The sequence below is a fragment of the Physeter macrocephalus genome, chromosome 14 (assembly GCF_002837175.3).
Source record: "Physeter macrocephalus isolate SW-GA chromosome 14, ASM283717v5, whole genome shotgun sequence".
Classification (NCBI taxonomy): domain Eukaryota; kingdom Metazoa; phylum Chordata; class Mammalia; order Artiodactyla; family Physeteridae; genus Physeter; species Physeter macrocephalus.
The window spans coordinates 77,694,068-77,713,360 of NC_041227.1; the positions used below are offsets into that span (position 1 = coordinate 77,694,068).

General features: G+C 59.3%; 2 protein-coding genes and 1 long non-coding RNA gene across 4 annotated transcripts in view; 1 reads left to right on the forward strand and 2 right to left on the reverse strand.

Moving 5' to 3' along the window:
* Positions 1-257: 257 nt before the first annotated feature.
* LOC102988905 (actin, cytoplasmic 1) lies at positions 258-2,690 on the reverse strand. The gene is made up of 5 exons (XM_007129304.4): positions 2,281-2,690; positions 1,893-2,132; positions 1,002-1,440; positions 735-916; positions 258-602 (listed from the first exon to the last, which is right to left on the reverse strand). Exons 1-5 carry the CDS (start codon positions 2,428-2,430, stop codon positions 459-461), a joined length of 1,155 nt encoding a protein of 384 aa, XP_007129366.1. The 5' UTR covers positions 2,431-2,690; the 3' UTR covers positions 258-458.
* A 2,761-nt stretch (positions 2,691-5,451) lies between these two features.
* LOC112063645 (actin, cytoplasmic 1) lies at positions 5,452-8,877 on the reverse strand. Of its 2 annotated transcripts, XM_024119098.2 has the most exons (6): positions 8,774-8,877; positions 7,924-8,052; positions 7,536-7,775; positions 6,645-7,083; positions 6,378-6,559; positions 5,452-6,246 (listed from the first exon to the last, which is right to left on the reverse strand). In XM_024119098.2, the coding sequence occupies exons 2-6, from the start codon at positions 8,044-8,046 to the stop codon at positions 6,103-6,105; spliced, it is 1,128 nt and encodes a 375-aa protein (XP_023974866.1). In that variant the 5' UTR covers positions 8,047-8,052; positions 8,774-8,877; the 3' UTR covers positions 5,452-6,102. The 2 variants fall into 2 exon arrangements, with proteins under 2 accessions (XP_023974866.1, XP_054945864.1); XM_055089889.1 differs by lacking the exons at positions 7,924-8,052; positions 8,774-8,877 and adding an exon at positions 7,387-7,427 and having other exon boundaries at positions 7,536-7,586.
* A 3,477-nt stretch (positions 8,878-12,354) lies between these two features.
* The window catches only part of LOC129392752 (uncharacterized), a 9,028-nt gene continuing 2,089 nt past the window's right edge, over positions 12,355-19,293 (forward strand). Inside the window, exons 1-3 of the long non-coding RNA XR_008619210.1 lie at positions 12,355-12,602; positions 16,668-16,795; positions 17,979-18,177. This is a non-coding gene — a long non-coding RNA (uncharacterized lncRNA). The remainder of the gene's footprint in view (positions 12,603-16,667; positions 16,796-17,978; positions 18,178-19,293) is intronic.

Sequence of the window (19,293 nt, forward strand, 5' to 3'; positions counted from 1 at the left end):
AAAAAAAAAAAAATCAAAAAAAACCAAAAAAAAAAAAAAAAAAACCTATCACCCTCCCCTGTGTGGACTCGGGCGAGGACTGGCCCTTCTCCTAAGGGAGAAGTGGGGCGGCTTTTGGGAAGGCAAGGGACTTCCTGTAACAATGCATCTCACGATATTTGGAATGACTATAAAAAAAAAAAACAAAAAAAAAAAAACCAATGTACAATCAAAGTCCTCGGCCACATTGTAGAACTTTGGGGATGCTCCATCCAACCGACTGCTGTCACCTTCACCGTTCCAGTTTTTAAATCCTGAGTCAAGCGCAAAAAAAAAAAAAAAAAAAAAAAAAAAAAAAAAAATCAAAAAAGACAAAAAAAAAAAAAAAAAAAACCAAATAAAGCCATGCCAATCTCATCTCGTTTTCTGCACAAGTTAGGTTTTGTCAAGAAAAGGGTGTAACGCAACTAACAGTCCGCCTAGAAGCATTTGCGGTGGACGATGGAGGGGCCGGACTCGTCGTACTCCTGCTTGCTGATCCACATCTGCTGGAAGGTGGACAGCGAGGCCAGGATGGAGCCGCCGATCCACACCGAGTACTTGCGCTCAGGGGGAGCGATGATCTAGGGAGGGAAAGGGACGGTGAGGGCTCTGGCCGGCCCAGCCCTGGTTGCCCTGACAACCACCTCGCTCATGGGCACCCAAGCCAGACCTCGCCCCCCCCGGCGCCCAGGCCAGCCAGGCCAGGCCCTCACCTTGATCTTCATGGTGCTGGGAGCCAGGGCCGTGATCTCCTTCTGCATCCTGTCGGCGATGCCCGGGTACATGGTGGTCCCGCCGGACAGCACCGTGTTGGCATAGAGGTCCTTGCGGATGTCGACGTCACACTTCATGATGGAATTGAAGGTAGTTTCGTGGATGCCACAGGATTCCATGCCTGAGGACCGAGAGAAGCCAGACTCAGCTTCCAGTGAGGCCAGAGCGACCCTCGTGCGGGGCAGGCATGAGACCTCCTTACTCACCCAGGAAGGAAGGCTGGAAGAGAGCCTCAGGGCAGCGGAACCGCTCGTTGCCAATGGTGATGACCTGACCGTCGGGCAGCTCGTAGCTCTTCTCCAGGGAGGAGCTGGAGGCCGCGGTGGCCATCTCCTGCTCGAAGTCCAGGGCGACGTAGCAGAGCTTCTCCTTGATGTCACGTACGATTTCCCGCTCGGCCGTGGTGGTGAAGCTGTAGCCACGCTCCGTGAGGATCTTCATGAGGTAGTCCGTCAGGTCCCGGCCAGCCAGGTCCAGACGCAGGATGGCATGAGGGAGGGCGTACCCCTCGTAGATAGGCACCGTGTGGGTGACCCCATCACCGGAGTCCATCACGATGCCAGTGGTGCGGCCAGAGGCGTACAAGGACAGCACAGCCTGGATGGCCACGTACATGGCTGGGGTGTTGAAGGTCTCGAACATGATCTGCAGAGAGATGGACCATGTCACACTTGGGAAGCCGAGAGGAGCAGTCAGGCCAGACCGGGGACATGCAAAGAGTGCAAAGGAACATGACTACGTGTGCCGGGGCTCCCAAGACGGGGGTTCACTTCAGACCTATTGTGCACCTACTGAATACACACTCCAAGGCCACTTTACAGCAGCCTCGTCGGCTTTGTCACACGAGCCAGTGTTAGTACCTACACCCACAGCACTTTATGCTTTCATCACCTAGTCAGAAAAGCAAACACGAGAAAAAGATTCCATCTGGGAAAAAGCAAATAGAACCTGCAGAGTTCCAAAGGAGACTCAGGTCAGAGAAGAAAGTCCTAGGAAAATGGCAGAAGAAAGAACAAGTGAGAAAGGGCGTGGCAAAGAAGGGCAAGAAACGGGGTGCGGGGGGGGTGGCGCCCAGGCGAGGCCGGCGGGCCACTGACCTGGGTCATCTTCTCACGGTTGGCCTTAGGGTTCAGAGGGGCCTCGGTCAGCAGAACGGGGTGTTCCTCGGGGGCCACACGCAGCTCGTTGTAGAAGGTGTGGTGCCAGATCTTCTCCATGTCGTCCCAGTTGGTGACGATGCCGTGCTCGATGGGGTACTTGAGGGTCAGGATGCCTCTCTTGCTCTGGGCCTCGTCGCCTACATAGGAGTCCTTCTGGCCCATGCCCACCATCACGCCCTGCGGACGGAGAAGCAAGGCGCCTTCAGCTCAGGCACTGTCCCACCGACCCTCACCCAAAAGGCCGAAGGCCTCCCCCTCCCTCCCTCCGCCTGCTCCCGAGAGGGGAGCCCCACCCACCAAGTCAGACCCGAGGCGGGCGCCTTACCTGGTGCCGGGGGCGCCCCACGATGGAGGGGAAAACGGCCCGGGGAGCATCGTCACCCGCGAAGCCGGCCTTGCACATGCCGGAGCCGTTGTCGACCACAAGCGCAGCAATATCGTCATCCATGGCAAACTGCGGGGAGAACAGGACCATGAGCCGGGCGGCCGCCCCCGCCCTACCCACTTCCGGCGCACCGCGCCTTCGAGCCGCCAGGGGGCGCCGGCGCGCGCCCAGATTGGGGACAAAGGACGCCGGCCGGCCGCGTTATTACCATAAAAGGCAAACGCGGGCTGGAGGCGGCCCCGCGGCACGCGGCAGGAAGCCAGGCCTCCGCCCCCCAACGCTGGGCGCCGGCTCCGCCCCGCCCAAAAAGCACCACCCGGCAAACGCTCAGCAGCCACACCCGCGGGAGCCAGCGGCGCGAGAAGGAAGTGCGCGCAGGCGCTCTCGCGCCGCGGCGACCCCACCCCTTCCGGCCGGCCGCCCCGCCCTCGCTTCCCGAGCCTAACGCGCACACGCACGCGCACTAGTGTCCCCAGCCCCCACCCGGCCCTGCTGCCCCGCCGCGCCCACCCACCCTCCCGCCTCATCGCCTCGCCACCTCGCTGCCCCGCTGCCCCGCCGTCCCGCCGGTGGAGCGAGCCGAACTCTCGGACAAAGACTCTCGGCCGCCTCGGTCTCCACGGAAACATTCTGTGAGAGCCATCTCCAGTGGCTGCTGAGAGCCGTGGGAGGCAGTGGGGAGTCACCAGGCAGCCAGAGCCTGGGGGCCGGCTGGAAAATGTGGCAGCTCGGCCCCCAGTGGTGGTGCTGGCCTCTGATCTCCACTGTGTGCCCGATACTCTGGGTCTGGTCACAGCCCATTGCGGCCCCTCGCTCACTCAGGAACATCTGCTACAGCATTTACTACGTTAATAGATTAGCTTTGAGAATCGGGCAGGTGTTTTCCACCCAAGCCAGAAAACATCAAAATCAGATTGGTCTCCAAGACTTTCCGCACAGCCAATCGAGTTAGAATGACTCGTACGGTCTAACAGATAATAAAACACACATAACGTTTGCTTTAAGGTACAGGCAGGGGTATTTTGTCCCGTGCTTAGGAGAAACAAAAACTCACTCTATTTGGAAATAGGGTAATTGAATACAGATGGGAGGAGGTAAATGAAAGAATTTAGCAAATATCTCAGTGGAATAGCTAATGGGAATGAGACAGAATAGGAAATTAAAAATTATTCGAAGCAGATGGACCATTCTTTGAGTTTTTAAAAATTTATTAGGGCCGCGAAAAAATGTGTCTGTTTATTTTCTACGGCCATGAAATTAATGACTTGGTGAGTTTTGCTTGTGCAATTTTATGACTGCCATGTCATCTGTCATAATTTGGGGGCTGTTTGATATAGATTTATGAATGTCCCCACCCCCGCACCCCTCCCTGATTTATTGGCGTGGGTCAGACATGAATTAGGCTGTCCCCTATCAAGGGAGCAACGCCAATGGCAACGTAACCCCACAGGCCCTGGGTGGGGGGCCTTGGGGGATTCTCAGCCCAGAGGTGAGTGGAAAAGCCATGGAGGGGCTGTGGGAAAGGGGTAGGCCTGACCTGGCTGAACTTCCTCTGCAGGGATGACCCCAGCCTGCCCGGGCTGGGGAGGAGGTGTTGGGAAGGGGTTTCTTGCAAACTATGGGGAGCAGAAAGCCAGCCCGGGCTGCTTGTGCTTGGCTGGGAGTGAGGTGAGGGCTGTTGCTGCTGCTTCAGCCCAGCCCAAGGGCCACCTGGCTTCCTGTCCCTTCAGCCCCCATACCTGGGCTCACCTTCCTCCGGACCTGAAGCTCAAGGAAGGAGAAGAAAATTCACAAATTGGGAATCTGTGTGCTTGGCTACATGCTGGGGGCTTACGTGCATCCTCTAGATGGTGGTTAAAATAGGGCTTTACAACCAGCAGATTTGGGTCCAGTTTCGCTCTGATTCTTCCCAGCTGTGTGGCTTTGGGCTGGTTACTACCCTCTCTGAACTTCTTTCTTCCTCTGTAAAGTGAGAATAGAAATGCCTAATGGAAGGGATGTTTTGAGGCTCAAAGGAGATAATGTAACATCCCAGCACATAGCAAAGTGCTGGTAAATGGTAACTCTTATTATTAATAAGCATCTTGAGGTGGATATTATTATTTCCACCTGACAGATGGGGACACTGAGGCTCAGAGAGGTTAAGTGATTTGTCTGAGGTCACACGGTTAAAGGGATGGAGCTGCGCTTTCCGCATTGATTTGCTGTGTCTTCCATAACTCTGACACCCAGCCTACTCTGAACTGAGAAACTCCAGACCCCTGGGGGCACGGTTCAGGGCTACGGACTCATGACTCTGCTCTCTGCTTCCTCTGCCTGGGCCTGGCCTATTCCCTACCTGGCCTAGGTGTCCACTACAAACTTAGTCCTGGTGATCAGTCCCTTCTGCTCGGGCTCCCTATGGGAACAGAGAGCCTCTTCTACACCCCATTGCTGGCGTAGCTGGGCACCTTGTCTAGGTGTGGGTGGGAGAGTCTGTCCATCCTGAGGACCAGGCACATCCCAATCCCTTACCTCCCTCCCCCTGACCCAGCTCCCGGAGGACGCTGCAAGGAGTGGGGCTCGAGGGCCCCTCAGGCTAGGGAGTTCTCTAAGGGCAAATCCCTGCCTTGGGCTGATGTCATGGTATGTGGTGTGTGGCCTCTGGACAGGCTGCGGGTAGCTTTGAGCCCCACCTGAGCTCTCTTCTCTTTAGCCCCACCTGTTCCCAAAGTCCAGGCCCTTTCATGCCTCTCTCAGCACCTCCAAATTACTAACAGTCATAACTTCTATTTCCCGAGCACCTGTGAAAGGCCGGGCACTGTGCAAAGTAACTTGTTCATGCAGTCAGCCATTTATTCCTCCATTGTTTCAATATTTATTGAGTGATTTCTGTGTGCCTGGCACTGTCCCAGCACTGGGGATACAGCAAAGAATAAAACAGATATGGTCCCTGCCCTCACTGAACTTACATTCCAGTAGGGAAGATAGGCATTCGGTAAACATATTACCCTCTAATGTGTTAGGTTGACGTAAGGGCTTTGAAGAAAATTAAAGCAGGGTAAAAGATAGGAAAGGAGGTGGTGGGCGATGAGTGGTAGTAGGTGGTGGTGTCTGTTTTTTTTTTTTTTCTTTAATGTGTACACTTTATCGAACTGGGCTCAAGTCAATGTACAGGTAAGCCCTGGCTACCTCCGCACCTCAACCCGCTCCCAGGGGGACCAAAAGCCTTCATACATGTCAAGATGGGGGACAAAAAGGGGGGCCACGATGGCTGACCATTCAAAATAAAACAAACAAAAAAGAACAAGTATTAAGGCAAAGGTTAAAAAAAAAAATTTTGGAGTACATAATTTACGCAAAAGCAGTGCTATCACCCTCCCCTGTGTGGACTCGGGCGAGGACTGGCCCTTCTCCTAAGGGAGAAGTGGGGCGGCTTTTGGGAAGGCAAGGGACTTCCTGTAACAATGCATCTCACGATATTTGGAATGACTATAAAAAAAAAAAACAAAAAAAAAAAAACCAATGTACAATCAAAGTCCTCGGCCACATTGTAGAACTTTGGGGATGCTCCATCCAACCGACTGCTGTCACCTTCACCGTTCCAGTTTTTAAATCCTGAGTCAAGCGCAAAAAAAAAAAAAAAAAAAAAAAAAAAAAAAAAAATCAAAAAAGACAAAAAAAAAAAAAAAAAAAACCAAATAAAGCCATGCCAATCTCATCTCGTTTTCTGCACAAGTTAGGTTTTGTCAAGAAAAGGGTGTAACGCAACTAACAGTCCGCCTAGAAGCATTTGCGGTGGACGATGGAGGGGCCGGACTCGTCGTACTCCTGCTTGCTGATCCACATCTGCTGGAAGGTGGACAGCGAGGCCAGGATGGAGCCGCCGATCCACACCGAGTACTTGCGCTCAGGGGGAGCGATGATCTAGGGAGGGAAAGGGACGGTGAGGGCTCTGGCCGGCCCAGCCCTGGTTGCCCTGACAACCACCTCGCTCATGGGCACCCAAGCCAGACCTCGCCCCCCCGGCGCCCAGGCCAGCCAGGCCAGGCCCTCACCTTGATCTTCATGGTGCTGGGGGCCAGGGCCGTGATCTCCTTCTGCATCCTGTCGGCGATGCCCGGGTACATGGTGGTCCCGCCGGACAGCACCGTGTTGGCATAGAGGTCCTTGCGGATGTCGACGTCACACTTCATGATGGAATTGAAGGTAGTTTCGTGGATGCCACAGGATTCCATGCCTGAGGACCGAGAGAAGCCAGACTCAGCTTCCAGTGAGGCCAGAGCGACCCTCGTGCGGGGCAGGCATGAGACCTCCTTACTCACCCAGGAAGGAAGGCTGGAAGAGAGCCTCAGGGCAGCGGAACCGCTCGTTGCCAATGGTGATGACCTGACCGTCGGGCAGCTCGTAGCTCTTCTCCAGGGAGGAGCTGGAGGCCGCGGTGGCCATCTCCTGCTCGAAGTCCAGGGCGACGTAGCAGAGCTTCTCCTTGATGTCACGTACGATTTCCCGCTCGGCCGTGGTGGTGAAGCTGTAGCCACGCTCCGTGAGGATCTTCATGAGGTAGTCCGTCAGGTCCCGGCCAGCCAGGTCCAGACGCAGGATGGCATGAGGGAGGGCGTACCCCTCGTAGATAGGCACCGTGTGGGTGACCCCATCACCGGAGTCCATCACGATGCCAGTGGTGCGGCCAGAGGCGTACAAGGACAGCACAGCCTGGATGGCCACGTACATGGCTGGGGTGTTGAAGGTCTCGAACATGATCTGCAGAGAGATGGACCATGTCACACTTGGGAAGCCGAGAGGAGCAGTCAGGCCAGACCGGGGACATGCAAAGAGTGCAAAGGAACATGACTACGTGTGCCGGGGCTCCCAAGACGGGGGTTCACTTCAGACCTATTGTGCACCTACTGAATACACACTCCAAGGCCACTTTACAGCAGCCTCGTCGGCTTTGTCACACGAGCCAGTGTTAGTACCTACACCCACAGCACTTTATGCTTTCATCACCTAGTCAGAAAAGCAAACACGAGAAAAAGATTCCATCTGGGAAAAAGCAAATAGAACCTGCAGAGTTCCAAAGGAGACTCAGGTCAGAGAAGAAAGTCCTAGGAAAATGGCAGAAGAAAGAACAAGTGAGAAAGGGCGTGGCAAAGAAGGGCAAGAAACGGGGTGCGGGGGGGGTGGCGCCCAGGCGAGGCCGGCGGGCCACTGACCTGGGTCATCTTCTCACGGTTGGCCTTAGGGTTCAGAGGGGCCTCGGTCAGCAGAACGGGGTGTTCCTCGGGGGCCACACGCAGCTCGTTGTAGAAGGTGTGGTGCCAGATCTTCTCCATGTCGTCCCAGTTGGTGACGATGCCGTGCTCGATGGGGTACTTGAGGGTCAGGATGCCTCTCTTGCTCTGGGCCTCGTCGCCTACATAGGAGTCCTTCTGGCCCATGCCCACCATCACGCCCTGCGGACGGAGGAGCAAGGCGCCTTCAGCTCAGGCACTGTCCCACCGACCCTCACCCAAAAGGCCGAAGGCCTCCCCCTCCCTCCCTCCGCCTGCTCCCGAGAGGGGAGCCCCACCCACCAAGTCAGACCCGAGGCGGGCGCCTTACCTGGTGCCGGGGGCGCCCCACGATGGAGGGGAAAACGGCCCGGGGAGCATCGTCACCCGCGAAGCCGGCCTTGCACATGCCGGAGCCGTTGTCGACCACAAGCGCAGCAATATCGTCATCCATGGCAAACTGCGGGGAGAACAGGACCATGAGCCGGGCGGCCGCCCCCGCCCTACCCACTTCCGGCGCACCGCGCCTTCGAGCCGCCAGGGGGCGCCGGCGCGCGCCCAGATTGGGGACAAAGGACGCCGGCCGGCCGCGTTATTACCATAAAAGGCAAACGCGGGCTGGAGGCGGCCCCGCGGCACGCGGCAGGAAGCCAGGCCTCCGCCCCCCAACGCTGGGCGCCGGCTCCGCCCCGCCCAAAAAGCACCACCCGGCAAACGCTCAGCAGCCACACCCGCGGGAGCCAGCGGCGCGAGAAGGAAGTGCGCGCAGGCGCTCTCGCGCCGCGGCGACCCCACCCCTTCCGGCCGGCCGCCCCGCCCTCGCTTCCCGAGCCTAACGCGCACACGCACGCGCACTAGTGTCCCCAGCCCCCACCCGGCCCTGCTGCCCCGCCGCGCCCACCCACCCTCCCGCCTCATCGCCTCGCCACCTCGCTGCCCCGCTGCCCCGCCGTCCCGCCGGCGGAGCGAGCCGCCCTCTCGGACAAAGACCCGCGGCCGCCCCGGTCCCGACGGAAACATTCTGGGAGCGCGCCCCGAGCGCAGCTCCGGCCCCGAGCGAGGAGCGCATGAGTCCACTCCCCGCAGCCGGGAGCCTGTCCACGAGGCCGGGATCGCGGGCTGCCTGCCTAGAGGATGCGCGGGCCCAGCGCATCAGCGGCCCGGCCGGCGCGGGGCCCTACCTGGTGGCGGTGTAGACTGGCGGCGAAGGCGGAGCGGCGAGGGCGAGGGGCCTGTGCTGGCGGAGTGGACGCGGTCTCGGCTGTGGCTGCGCGTCGCGCCGCCGGGTTTTATAGGGCGCCGCCGCGGCCGCTCGAGCCATAAAAGGCAACTTTCGAAACGGCCAGCGCTGATTGGCCCCGCGCCGCTCACTCACCGGCCTCGCCGCACAGTGCAGCATTTTTTTACCCCCTCTCCCCTCCTTTTGCAAAAAAAAAAAAAAAAAAGAGAGAGAGAGAGATGGACTGGGAGAGAGCGAGAGCGAGATTGAGGAAGAGGAGGAGGAAGCGAGTTTTGGCTTTGGGTGCTGGGGCCGCGGGTCGGGGGGTGCGAACCCTGCGCCGCCGCCCCGCTGAGCAGTGCCCGATCCGGCCCCGCGTGGCCAGGCCTGCACCCGGCCTGCCTGTCTCTCCGGGTCCCCCCACCCCGGGACCCTCCGGGTGTGGATGCCCCAGAGCAATGAATGACCCGGTGGGCAAGGGTCAGCACAGATGCGAGGGTGCCTGGTTGCTGTGGGCGCATACTTAAGGAACAGTTGTGGGGGCGAGGGGTGGGCAGCGACTCACCCCACTTGCCCACATTAGGTCCACTGCCCAGAAAGCCTGGGTTACAGGGGGGCCTCTGAATGGGGGTGCTGAGCTTGCTGAGTGGGGTTCTCCATTTGCTAAGGGGGCACATTACTACTCAGAGACCTGGGGCTGAAGACACTGGTGTTTCATGGGGGAGTCAGGCGGGCTGGTGGCCATTTAACAGGGGCTTCAAGACCACAGTCCCCAGGGACAGGGCAGGCCCCCAGGGGCCAGCGGCCAGAAGTTCCCTGTGAGAAGGGCTCCAGACCTCCCCTGCTGCAGACCTGGGGAGTGGTAGGCTCTGTAGAGCAGAGAAACTGTTCCCATGGAGCTGGGCTGCCTCGGAGCTGCCTGGTCACACCCAGCCAAGGCCAAGCCTGGGCTGTTAGCCGGCGACCCGGGCAGCTGCCAACCACTGCTGGGCACAGGCAGGCAGGGCCATTCGTCACAGCTCTGGGGCCCGGGGCCCACCGTCCATCGTCTGTCTGTCATGTGCAGCCACAGCTGAACTGCCCTCCTGGACCATCTGGAGGCCACCAAGGACTGGGGAAGGACACACAGTGTGCCAGAGAGGAGTGAGGGTGAGGGGGTGGGGCGGCAGTGACAGTAGCTGAAGGCCAGCTGCCCTCAGAGAAGGCCCTCCCACCGTACCTGCTCCTGCCCTGGGTCTCTCCACCAAAGCCTGGGGCGGACCTGGGTGCCCCACAGTGTTCTGGGTGGTTCCCTGCTCTGAGAAGTGCCAGGCCGGCAGGGAGAGCCTGCCACCCAGAGGGTGGAGGGTGGCCGACAGTGGTCACTGTGTGGTAAAAGGAAACCCAGAGGCCACGGAACCCCCAGAGGGGCATCTGGCCCGACCTGGAGGAGCACGCATCCTCTCAGAGGTGGTGACAAGCTGAATTTTCACACAAGGGAAAACGGGAAGGGTGGTCCAGGTAGGGGCCCTGGCCTGTTACCCGTGGTCTGTGTCCAGGCACCCCAGGTCTGCCCAGGGCTTTGCTACACATAGTAGGTGTTCACTGAGCGTGTGTTGAAACCAGCAAAAGATTAGTCCATATATGGAGGTGGAATCTGGCCAGGGCAGAGGCAGCTTGGTCCAGCCCACTGCAGGAGGCTAGCGCTGGCAGGGCTCTTTGAAGGTTGCAGAGGCCACAAACAGGTAGAAAGGGTGACCGTCTCCCAGCGCACAGCAGAGTCCACGGGCTCAGAGCCACCTGCCCGCGTTCCCAGGGATCTGCTCTCAGTGGCTCCCCCAGCCCCGCCCCGGGCCCGGGCAAATGTTCCCAGCCCGTCCACTCCCTGCTTCCCAGGGGCCGGACTGCCCTGTCCCTGGCCTCGTGTGTCTCATTCACGGGCGTCCGGCCAGCCACCCTGGGACCTGCCAACCCTGTGATTCAGGAGCTGTGGGGGGGATGGGGGGGGTGGGGGGGTGACCCTCTTTGCTGCCGGTTGATGAGGGCTGCTCCTGGCTGTTCACTGAGCCTGGTGGGTGCCGGACAGACTGGGACCAGGGCTGCAGGGCAAGGCGTGGGAGACTCGGGTGGCTCCAGGCAGCTACATGGGATGGAGAGCAAGGCTGGTCCCCAAGCAGGACCTGTGCTGCCACCTCGCTGCTTCTCAACCAGGGCCGGGCCAAGGGGCTGGAGCGCCAGCCCCACTGAGCTCAGGCTGGACCACTCCCGGCCCTCTGTCTGAGGCAGCTGGGTAGTCTCCTATGCATCCTTCAAGGCCCATCCCAGAAGGCCCCTCCTTGAGGGAGTCCTTTGGCATCTGCAGCATACATATCCCCCCTCCCACCAAAGACCACTGCACAGGGCCGGCATTTATAACTGGGCCTCCCGGACCAGACTGTGAGCCCTTTTAGGTCTCTGGCCCGTCCACCTCCGCCCACCGTACCCTCCCCAGGGCTCTGATCTGTTGAATGAATAAGTGACTGCTTGGGTGTCCTAGGCCCTGAGAAAGGACCCTGGGAAGATGGAGGGTTGGGGGGTGGGGGCTGCAGGCCTAGTGGGAGAGGAGGAGCTGAAGAGAGACAGCCAGCCAGAGGAGGAAAAGAGGAAGTGGAGGGGCCGGAGGAAGAGGGAGGAGACGTCCGGAGAGGAAGTGAACAGGTTCTTTGCTCTTGCTCTCCGAGGACTTTGCCCTGGCAGGGAATTTTCAGAGCTGTCACCACCGGGGCAGGCACACAGCCCCCGGGGCCCTTAGCCGGCTCAGCCAATGGGGACTTCACTTGCCTTTCTGGTGCTTTTTTTTTTTTTCCTCTTGCTGTTCCCCTCCCTGCGAGGCCTCCAGGCCAGGGGACCTTTACAGCCCATAGCAAAGGACCACTCCCCGCCTTCCTCCAGAACCGGCCACCCAGCCACCTTGCTCTGGGTGTTCGGGCCCCACTGCTGCCCTGACCCGCGGGGAACCCAAGCTCCATTTTTTAGAGGAAGAAACTGAGGCAGGACAGAGAAGGGCAGGAGACCTTACGAAGACCTTAGACTGTTGGCTCCAGGAGGGCAGAGCCCTGCACACTGTAGGTCCTCAGTGAGGTCCTGTGATGAGCAGCCTTCTAGCAAGTACACCTCTTGCTACAGATGAGGAGACTGAGGCCAGACTGGAAATGGGCTTGGAGTCCAGTGTGAGGGATTCCAGGTGTAGTGCCTGGAGGCCTCTCACTGCCCCTCCCTGGGTAAAGTGTCCCCGGCAGTGTCCTCAGGGACTGGGACCAAGGGCTGTTCCAAAGTCTAAATTCTTGGGTCCCACCCCTGTCCTCAGTGCTTATCTCCTGAGGCCCAGAGAAGACAGCCACTGGCCCTTGGTTACACAACAGGGGGTCCTGAGGCCCCAAGCCTGCACACTGTCACCACCTCTTTCCCCTGCCCTCGTCCCCTGCTCCCAGGATGGTCTCAAGAGGCAATTCTGGACTTCTGGATTCCTAAGGTCCTGGGAGGGACTGGGCTTGGGGTGCCTCTGCCTCCTGCCCAACTTCTCCTAAGCCTGCAGGGCCAGCTCTTGGGCTGCCGCCTCCGGGAAGTCTGCTATGACTTCCTCCCTCCTCTAACAAGCAGTAAGCTTTCCTGCCCAGAGAGGGGAATTGACCCAGCCAGGATGACACAGCAAGAGCACAGGCAGGAGCTCAACATCCTGGATCACACTGCTTCTGCATCCCACACACCAGCACCGACCAGCTAGACGTACTTCCAGAGAAGAACGGCACCAGACAACACGCTGAATAAAGCAGGTGTGATCCCTGAGACAGACCTCAAACAAGAGAGCGAAAGAGAACAAGTGCTGATACCCAAGAGGGAAAGCAGCGGGTTTTCTCGGGAAGGACGGAGTCAGGGAAGGCCCTCTGAGGAGGTGCCCAGCCAGCTGAAGGGGACCCCGGAGGCGGGAAGGATGGGCTGGGCGCTGTGTGCTCTCCTGGGCATCAGCCAGGGCCTTGGTCCCCATCCTGGCCCCGCCTCTATAGCCAGGGCTATCTCCCAGGGCAGTCACTGGGCAGCCTCCAGCTCCTCAGCCTGCCCTGGGCCTCCCCTCCTCCCTGACGGAGTTATCCGCCCAAGGGGGATCCCTGCCCCGGAGAAACTGGGAACTTCCAACACTTCTTGGGACTGTTTTTAAAAATCCTTAAAAACTACCCTCTCTCTTCCTGTCCCCCAGGGCACCCAGAGAAACGCCACCGTCCTGGGGAGTTCCCAGCCTCGCCTATTTGATTGACTTTTTCAGAAATAGGCGAAAGTTTCCCTGGGCTTCCCCCGCTACACACACCCAGCTGAGCCCTTCTTCTGCTGGTCCCCGGACCCTTCTGCTGGGAGGGCTAGTTGTCTCCGTTCTCCAGATGAGAAACCGAGGTGACCCAGGCAGACCCTGAGTGCTGAGAGGGAGAGGCCCCTTGGGGTGACAGCCATCCAGGCAGACTGGGGGCATCTGGCCTCATGCCCCCGCCCCAGTTGTGGTCCCAGGAGGCCTCTGAGGTCCACTCGTCACCTGGGCCCACCTCAGCCCACCGAGAGTGGGTGGCGCCCTGCTCCGAGTCACCTGGCAACCGAGACAGCCCTCGGATGCCAGGTTCCTCTGGTTCTCCAGACAGAGGCCTGAGAAGCTGGAGGACAGGTTGGACCAAGGGGGGTGGGGTCAGCCGCGATTTCAAGTTCAGGCCAAGCAGGGTTCTGGAGCTCCTGGGCCTGACGCCCCCGAGTATTGGCAAACACGCCCACGGGAATGGCACAGACAGGAGGCCCCGGGGACCCTGCGCCCCAGGCCTCTGTCCCCGGGCTGTGGAAAGGGGCAGGGCGGCATCTGGCCCCAGGGGGACCAGGAGCAGTCAGTGACAGGGGGTCTCCCATCCCAGGCACCCAGGGTCACGGGTGCGGGCTCAGCCCCTTCCTGGCTGGATGGCCTTGTTCCTGCCCCCTTCCTGGCCGGGCCAGGGGCTCCGAAGTGCCTTAGGAGCTGGGGGAGCTGGGGGAGCGGAGGTACAGCTCCCCAGCTGGAGGAGGGCCGGAGGAAGTGAAAGGGGAACAGGAAGCGGGAAGGGAGGTGTTGGGAAAGTGCAGGCGGGTGGGCGGGGCGGCGGAGGTGACTCAGGAGCCTCAGGCTCACCTACCTCAGGGCGAAGCCCGCATCCGCATCCACGAGCGGACAGGGAAGGCAGAGTCCCCAAGGGCCCGCGGGAAGCAGAGCCGAGACCCGCCTGCGCACACAGAAAGCTCACCGCGCCCCTGCCAGCCAAGCAGGAATCTCCCCATTTCTCAGAGGAGCCAACTGAGATCACTGAGAGCGGAGAATCAATTCCTGATGACCAGAACCCAGGAGTCTGGGCTGGAGCAGGGCACGGGGCCCACAGCCAGTCTCGAGGGGGCCCCTGAGTCCCTGAGCCTCCAGGGGGCCGCTGGTCTCAGGTGGGCAAACCGAGGCTCAGGGTGGCCAGTGGGCAGCACCCAGCGGGCTCCCTGCTTGGCCGTGGCGCGCACCTGGGGCCCCCGTGGGGCCCTCCTCAGCTGGCGCTGGCTCCTCCAGCCTGGGGCCTGGGGCCCATCCAAGTGGAAACCCAATCGGCTGGGCCGCACAGCCGTGTAACCAGGCCCTCCTCGGCCAGAAATCTCAGCCGCCGGCCGGGCTGGCCAGGAACCTGAGCCCGCCCGGTGGCCTGAGCTGCCTGGTGTCTCCCCCACGCCCAGCCCTGTGCCAGCTGCCGGGGAGACGGGGGACCAGCCCCTCCCCTCGGCCTGCACTGTCCACTGGGACACAGTCCTGACCCCCTGAGACTGGTTCTGTACGAGCCCAGACAAGCCCCATCTCAGCCTTGGGTGTGACGGGTCAGGCGGGGAAGGGGTTTTCCCTGGCACAGCAGCCCCTGTTGGGGGCCGGGGGCAGTAACCAGGGTTCCCCTTCCCCGGAGGGGCCCTGCTCCCTCCATTCCCCAGGTCCCCAGTGAGTAATTTGGGCTGTCTGAGTCACCCGGGCTGCTGAGACCCCTAGCTCTGGGGGCACACAGGTGCACCTGCGGACACGTGTGCCCACACCTATGACCCAGAACACGGAGTGGCCAGGATCGGGGGTTGGTCCAGACCCAGGTAGGACTCAGCAATAAACCCACTGTGCACAGGGCCAGGGGGCTGCATGCTGTGCCCTCTTAGCTAAGCCAGAGTGAAGGGAGCCCCAGAGCAGCTGGGGACCCCGGGAAAGAACATGGCACCCTCTTCCCGCTGCGAGGCCCCACAGAACGGTCAGCTCGGCGTCCCGTCTTTTGGGAACCCTGGTCTGTCCTTTTCCGATCCACTTTCAGGCTCTGTGTTAAGTAGGACTTAGTTCTATCACTCACCCCTGGATGTCCTCGGAAAGGGACTCAGCCTCTCTGAGCCCACCAGGGGCAGGGCAGCAAGACCGAGTGTGGATCGTACCATCTGAGTGGACCTTTCAGGGGCTTGTCACAGACAGCCTGGAAGGTGACCATCACCTGCCTACTTACCAAAGGGGAAACCAAGGCCCAGAGATGGGCACAGTCTCACCCAGCATCACACAGTTCATGGGGCAAGACAGAGCCCGGGCCTGGAGGGCTGGGGCTTCGCATTTTGTGTGCTGCCAGGATGGCAAGAAGGGTGCTAAGTTTTCTGCCGGGAGAGCCAGGCGGGTCTGTCCAGGATGGGTGCAGGACCCCGCTCCCCTCGGCCAAGATGGCTCTCAACACAGCCTGAGCAGGCCGACCTGCTGGGACAGCCCAGAAACCGTGCAGGACATGCTCCTTCTGGCAGGAAGCGCACACCGGGCTGGCGGTCCAGGTCTGGCCAAACGCAGCCCTGCTGACGTGCGTCTGACGAGGGTGAGGGCCTGGTCCCTCATCCCTCCCTGAGTCAGAAGGACTCCAGGTCCCTCAAAGGCCCTGCCTCAGGGGCCTCCTGTCTGCCCCTAGTTGCTCCCTCTCTGTGGGTGGGGGGACCCTGGAGGGCAGGGCCCAGGCTGGGTCATCCTGGTTCCCAGACTCATAGGCAGGGGACTGCAGAAGCGGGTGGAAAGTTACGTGTCCAGCTCTGAAATCTCCGCTCTGGGGACACAGCTGAGCAGGTTGTGTGTTGGCGGCCTCGGCAAACTCACTCATCTACATCGCAGAGCTGTAGGGAGGGGAGAGGTGAGCGAACAGACACGTTGGAGCTGGGCCTGCTCAGAGCCAGTACAGGGTGGCCATTGCTGGCGACTTGGGCCAGGCGTGCCGTGTCTCTGTGACACGAAGGCCGTGTACCGCGGCTGGTCCGTCCCAGGCTTACTGGGGGGCTACAGGAAGGGCGGGGGCTCCAACAGGGGACGTGTGTGCGCATGTGCAGCGCTGTGCCTCTCCCTGGTCTCCGGGCCTGTCACACACACAGCAGGGCCCAAGAGGGGTGGGTTGTGGGGAGGAGGGAGCCTTCATCTCCTTCTGGATTGTTCCTCCACCAGAGAATAGCGGTATAGCCTTTGGGCAAGAAAGAGAGGGGAAAGGCAGGGAGGGGAGTGAGAAAAAGACCTGAAGGGGCATTTTATTAATTTTTATTTTTGTAGCCATGCCACAAGGCTTGTGGGATCTCAGTTCCCCGACTAGGGATTGAACCCAGGCCACGGCAGTGAAAGTGCGGGGTCCTAACCACTAGACCACCAGGGAATTCCCATGAAGGGGTATTTTAAACAAGAGGCCACCCAAATCTCCACATCGCCGGGAAAGATAAAAAAAAGCTTGACATCACGGGTCATCCGGGAAATGCAAATGCAAACCACAGGGAGATCCCACTTCACACGCAAGAACAGATTCTCTATGATCCTGTGTTCACAGAGTTCAAGGACAGGGGAGCGAATCTGTGTGCAGAAGTCAGGCCAACGGTGCCCTTTGGGGAGGACCGACTGGAAAGGATGTGATGGAGGCTTCTGGGACCTGGACATGTCTCTTGATCTGGGTGCTGGGTACGTGTGAGTGTTCAGTCTGTGGCAATTCAAGTAGCTGCACAATGATGATGTGCGTACTTGCCTAGATGGCAGCCAGTTTGGGAGTGTGGCTGCCCGTTCCCCCCCACCCCCACCCCGCTCCTGCCAGCCTCACTCTACACTCCAGACATGCTGGCATCTAGCCCTTAGAGCACCAAACTCCCACCTGCCTCAGGGCCTTTGCACTTGCTGTTCTGTCTATAATGGACCCTTCTCTCCACACACATCCTTTCTGCTTTAAGTTCTGCTTATCCTTCAGGGCTCGGTGTAAACATCACCTGGTCCAGGAAGCCCTCCGGGATGCCTAGACAAGGGCAGCATTCTTGTGGCTCTTGCACTTCTTTGTCATGCTCGTCACAGCCAATTATTGGATGTATCTGTGTGATTATAGGTTTATTCTCTCCCTCCATGCTGCACAGGCAGGGACCACATCTGTTTTGATCACTGTGGGATCCCCACTTCAGGGTGTATAGTCAGTACCGTTTTGGGCTTCTTATTTTTTTTCTTTTTTTGGGTCTTCGTTGCTGCGTGCGGGCATTCTCTAGTTGTGGCGAGTGGGGGCTACTCTTCGTTGTGGCGCATGGGCTTCTCACTGCGGGGGCTTCTCTTGTTGTAGCGCATGGGCTCTAGGTGCGTGGCCTTCAGTAGTTGTGGCACACAGGCTCCGTAGTTGTGGCTCGTGGGCTCTGGAGTGCAGGCTCAGTAGCTGTGGCGCACGGGCCTAGTTGCTCCGCAGCATGTGGGATCTTCCCAGACCAGGGCTCAAGCCCATGTCCCCTGCATTGGCAGCTGGATTCTTAACCACTGCTCCACCAGGGAAACCTCAGCTTTGGGCTTCTATCTTCAGATGGAAGAAAGGAAGGGAGGGAGGGAGGGAGGGAGGGAGGAAGGGAAGATGGATGGATGGATCCAGTTCTCTACAGAAGGGACAGAGGTCACAGGAATGGATGTACTGGCTCTCAAGGGTGTGAGCACCCTGTGCCAGGAGGGTGTGGGCACAGCCCTAGCAGGAATGATGTCCCAGGACTGCCAAAGCTGATGAGGAACAGGCCTGGGGAGGAAGGGGTTTGACGGGAGGGGTGTATGGGAGGGTGAGTGTCACAGGAAGTCCTCAGGTGTCTGGGCTGCAGCTGACTCACCCGGTGTCTGATATCATTCACAGGTCAGACTTGAGCCTTGTTCTCCAGAAGTCCCCAGGGAAAACAACTGTTTGATATCCTGAACGTGTGAGGAGCTGAAATGAAGAGCAACACAGCCCGAGGATCAAGCAAGCCTTTCCACAGGAGGGGTCTTTTTGGCTGGGCTTTGAAGTATGAATAGGAGTTCACAAAGGAGACACTTTAGAGGGGGTTTGACAGAAGGTATGTTGGGAGAACTGCAAACATCTGATGTGGCTGGGAAGTTTGGAAATTGAGTCCATAGAAACCTTAATGGGGAGATCTGGGCTCAACACCATTTTTGTTCTGGCCAACACTCAGTAGAGTACATGGAGGGCCCAGCTGAGAAAGACCCCAACTGGGTGAGCAGGGTTGGGGTGGGCATGGGGTTGGTGGAGCTCTCTTAGCACAGCTCAGAGGGGGCTGTGAGTCCTTACACCTTGGAAGGAATGTACTGGGCCTTGAATTCAGGTCCCATTGTACAGGTGGGGAGACTGAGGTAGGCAGGGTCAGAGCTAGGCTCGAATAGCTGGGTTAAGCTTGGGTTCTGGAGCCCATAAGGGCAAGAAACAGGCCCTCCTGGAAGTTGGACACCCTGCAGATGCAAGTTTATGGGGCCAGCCTCTGGGGTCCAGCACTGGGGGTACCATGACACTCACTAAAGAACGGGTTGGAAACAAGGAACTAGAACTCTGCAACAGGTGACAGCTGCAGGGCCTCTGTGCTGCCCTCCCCCAAAGCTGTCAGGTGCCACTTCCTCTCCTAGTCAGCCTCAACCTTGGCCCAGAGAAGGAAAGCGAGATGCAGGGCCACACAGCAAGAATGTAACCTTGGAACTCAGCCAGGAGGTGGGAAAGTGCTTCCCAAGTCTGGAGATTTGCTGGCACCCAGGATGCCTGGGGTGGGTGTGTTCTCAGAGGACTGGCATGAACTCAGGAGCTGGGACTTCGTCCGCAATGGTAATGGGGAGCTATAGAGGGTGGGGGAGCAGGAGAGGGGAGGGCCATGTCTGATGTTTCAGCAGATGGCTCTACATTATGAAAGGGCCCAGGAGGCTCCAAAACAAACTCTGTAGCCTCAGATTTCAGATTTCTGTCTGTCTCTGGCCAAGTAGAAGTTTGTATTAGAAATACTATGGGGGCTTCCCTGGTGGCGCAGTGGTTGCGCGTCCGCCTGCCGATGCAGGAGAACCGGGTTCGCGCCCCGGTCTGGGGGGATCCCGCGTGCCGCGGAGCGGCTGGGCCCGTGAGCCGTGGCCTCTGGGCCTGCGCGTCCGGAGCCTGTGCTCCGCAACGGGAGAGGCCGCGGCAGGGGGAGGCC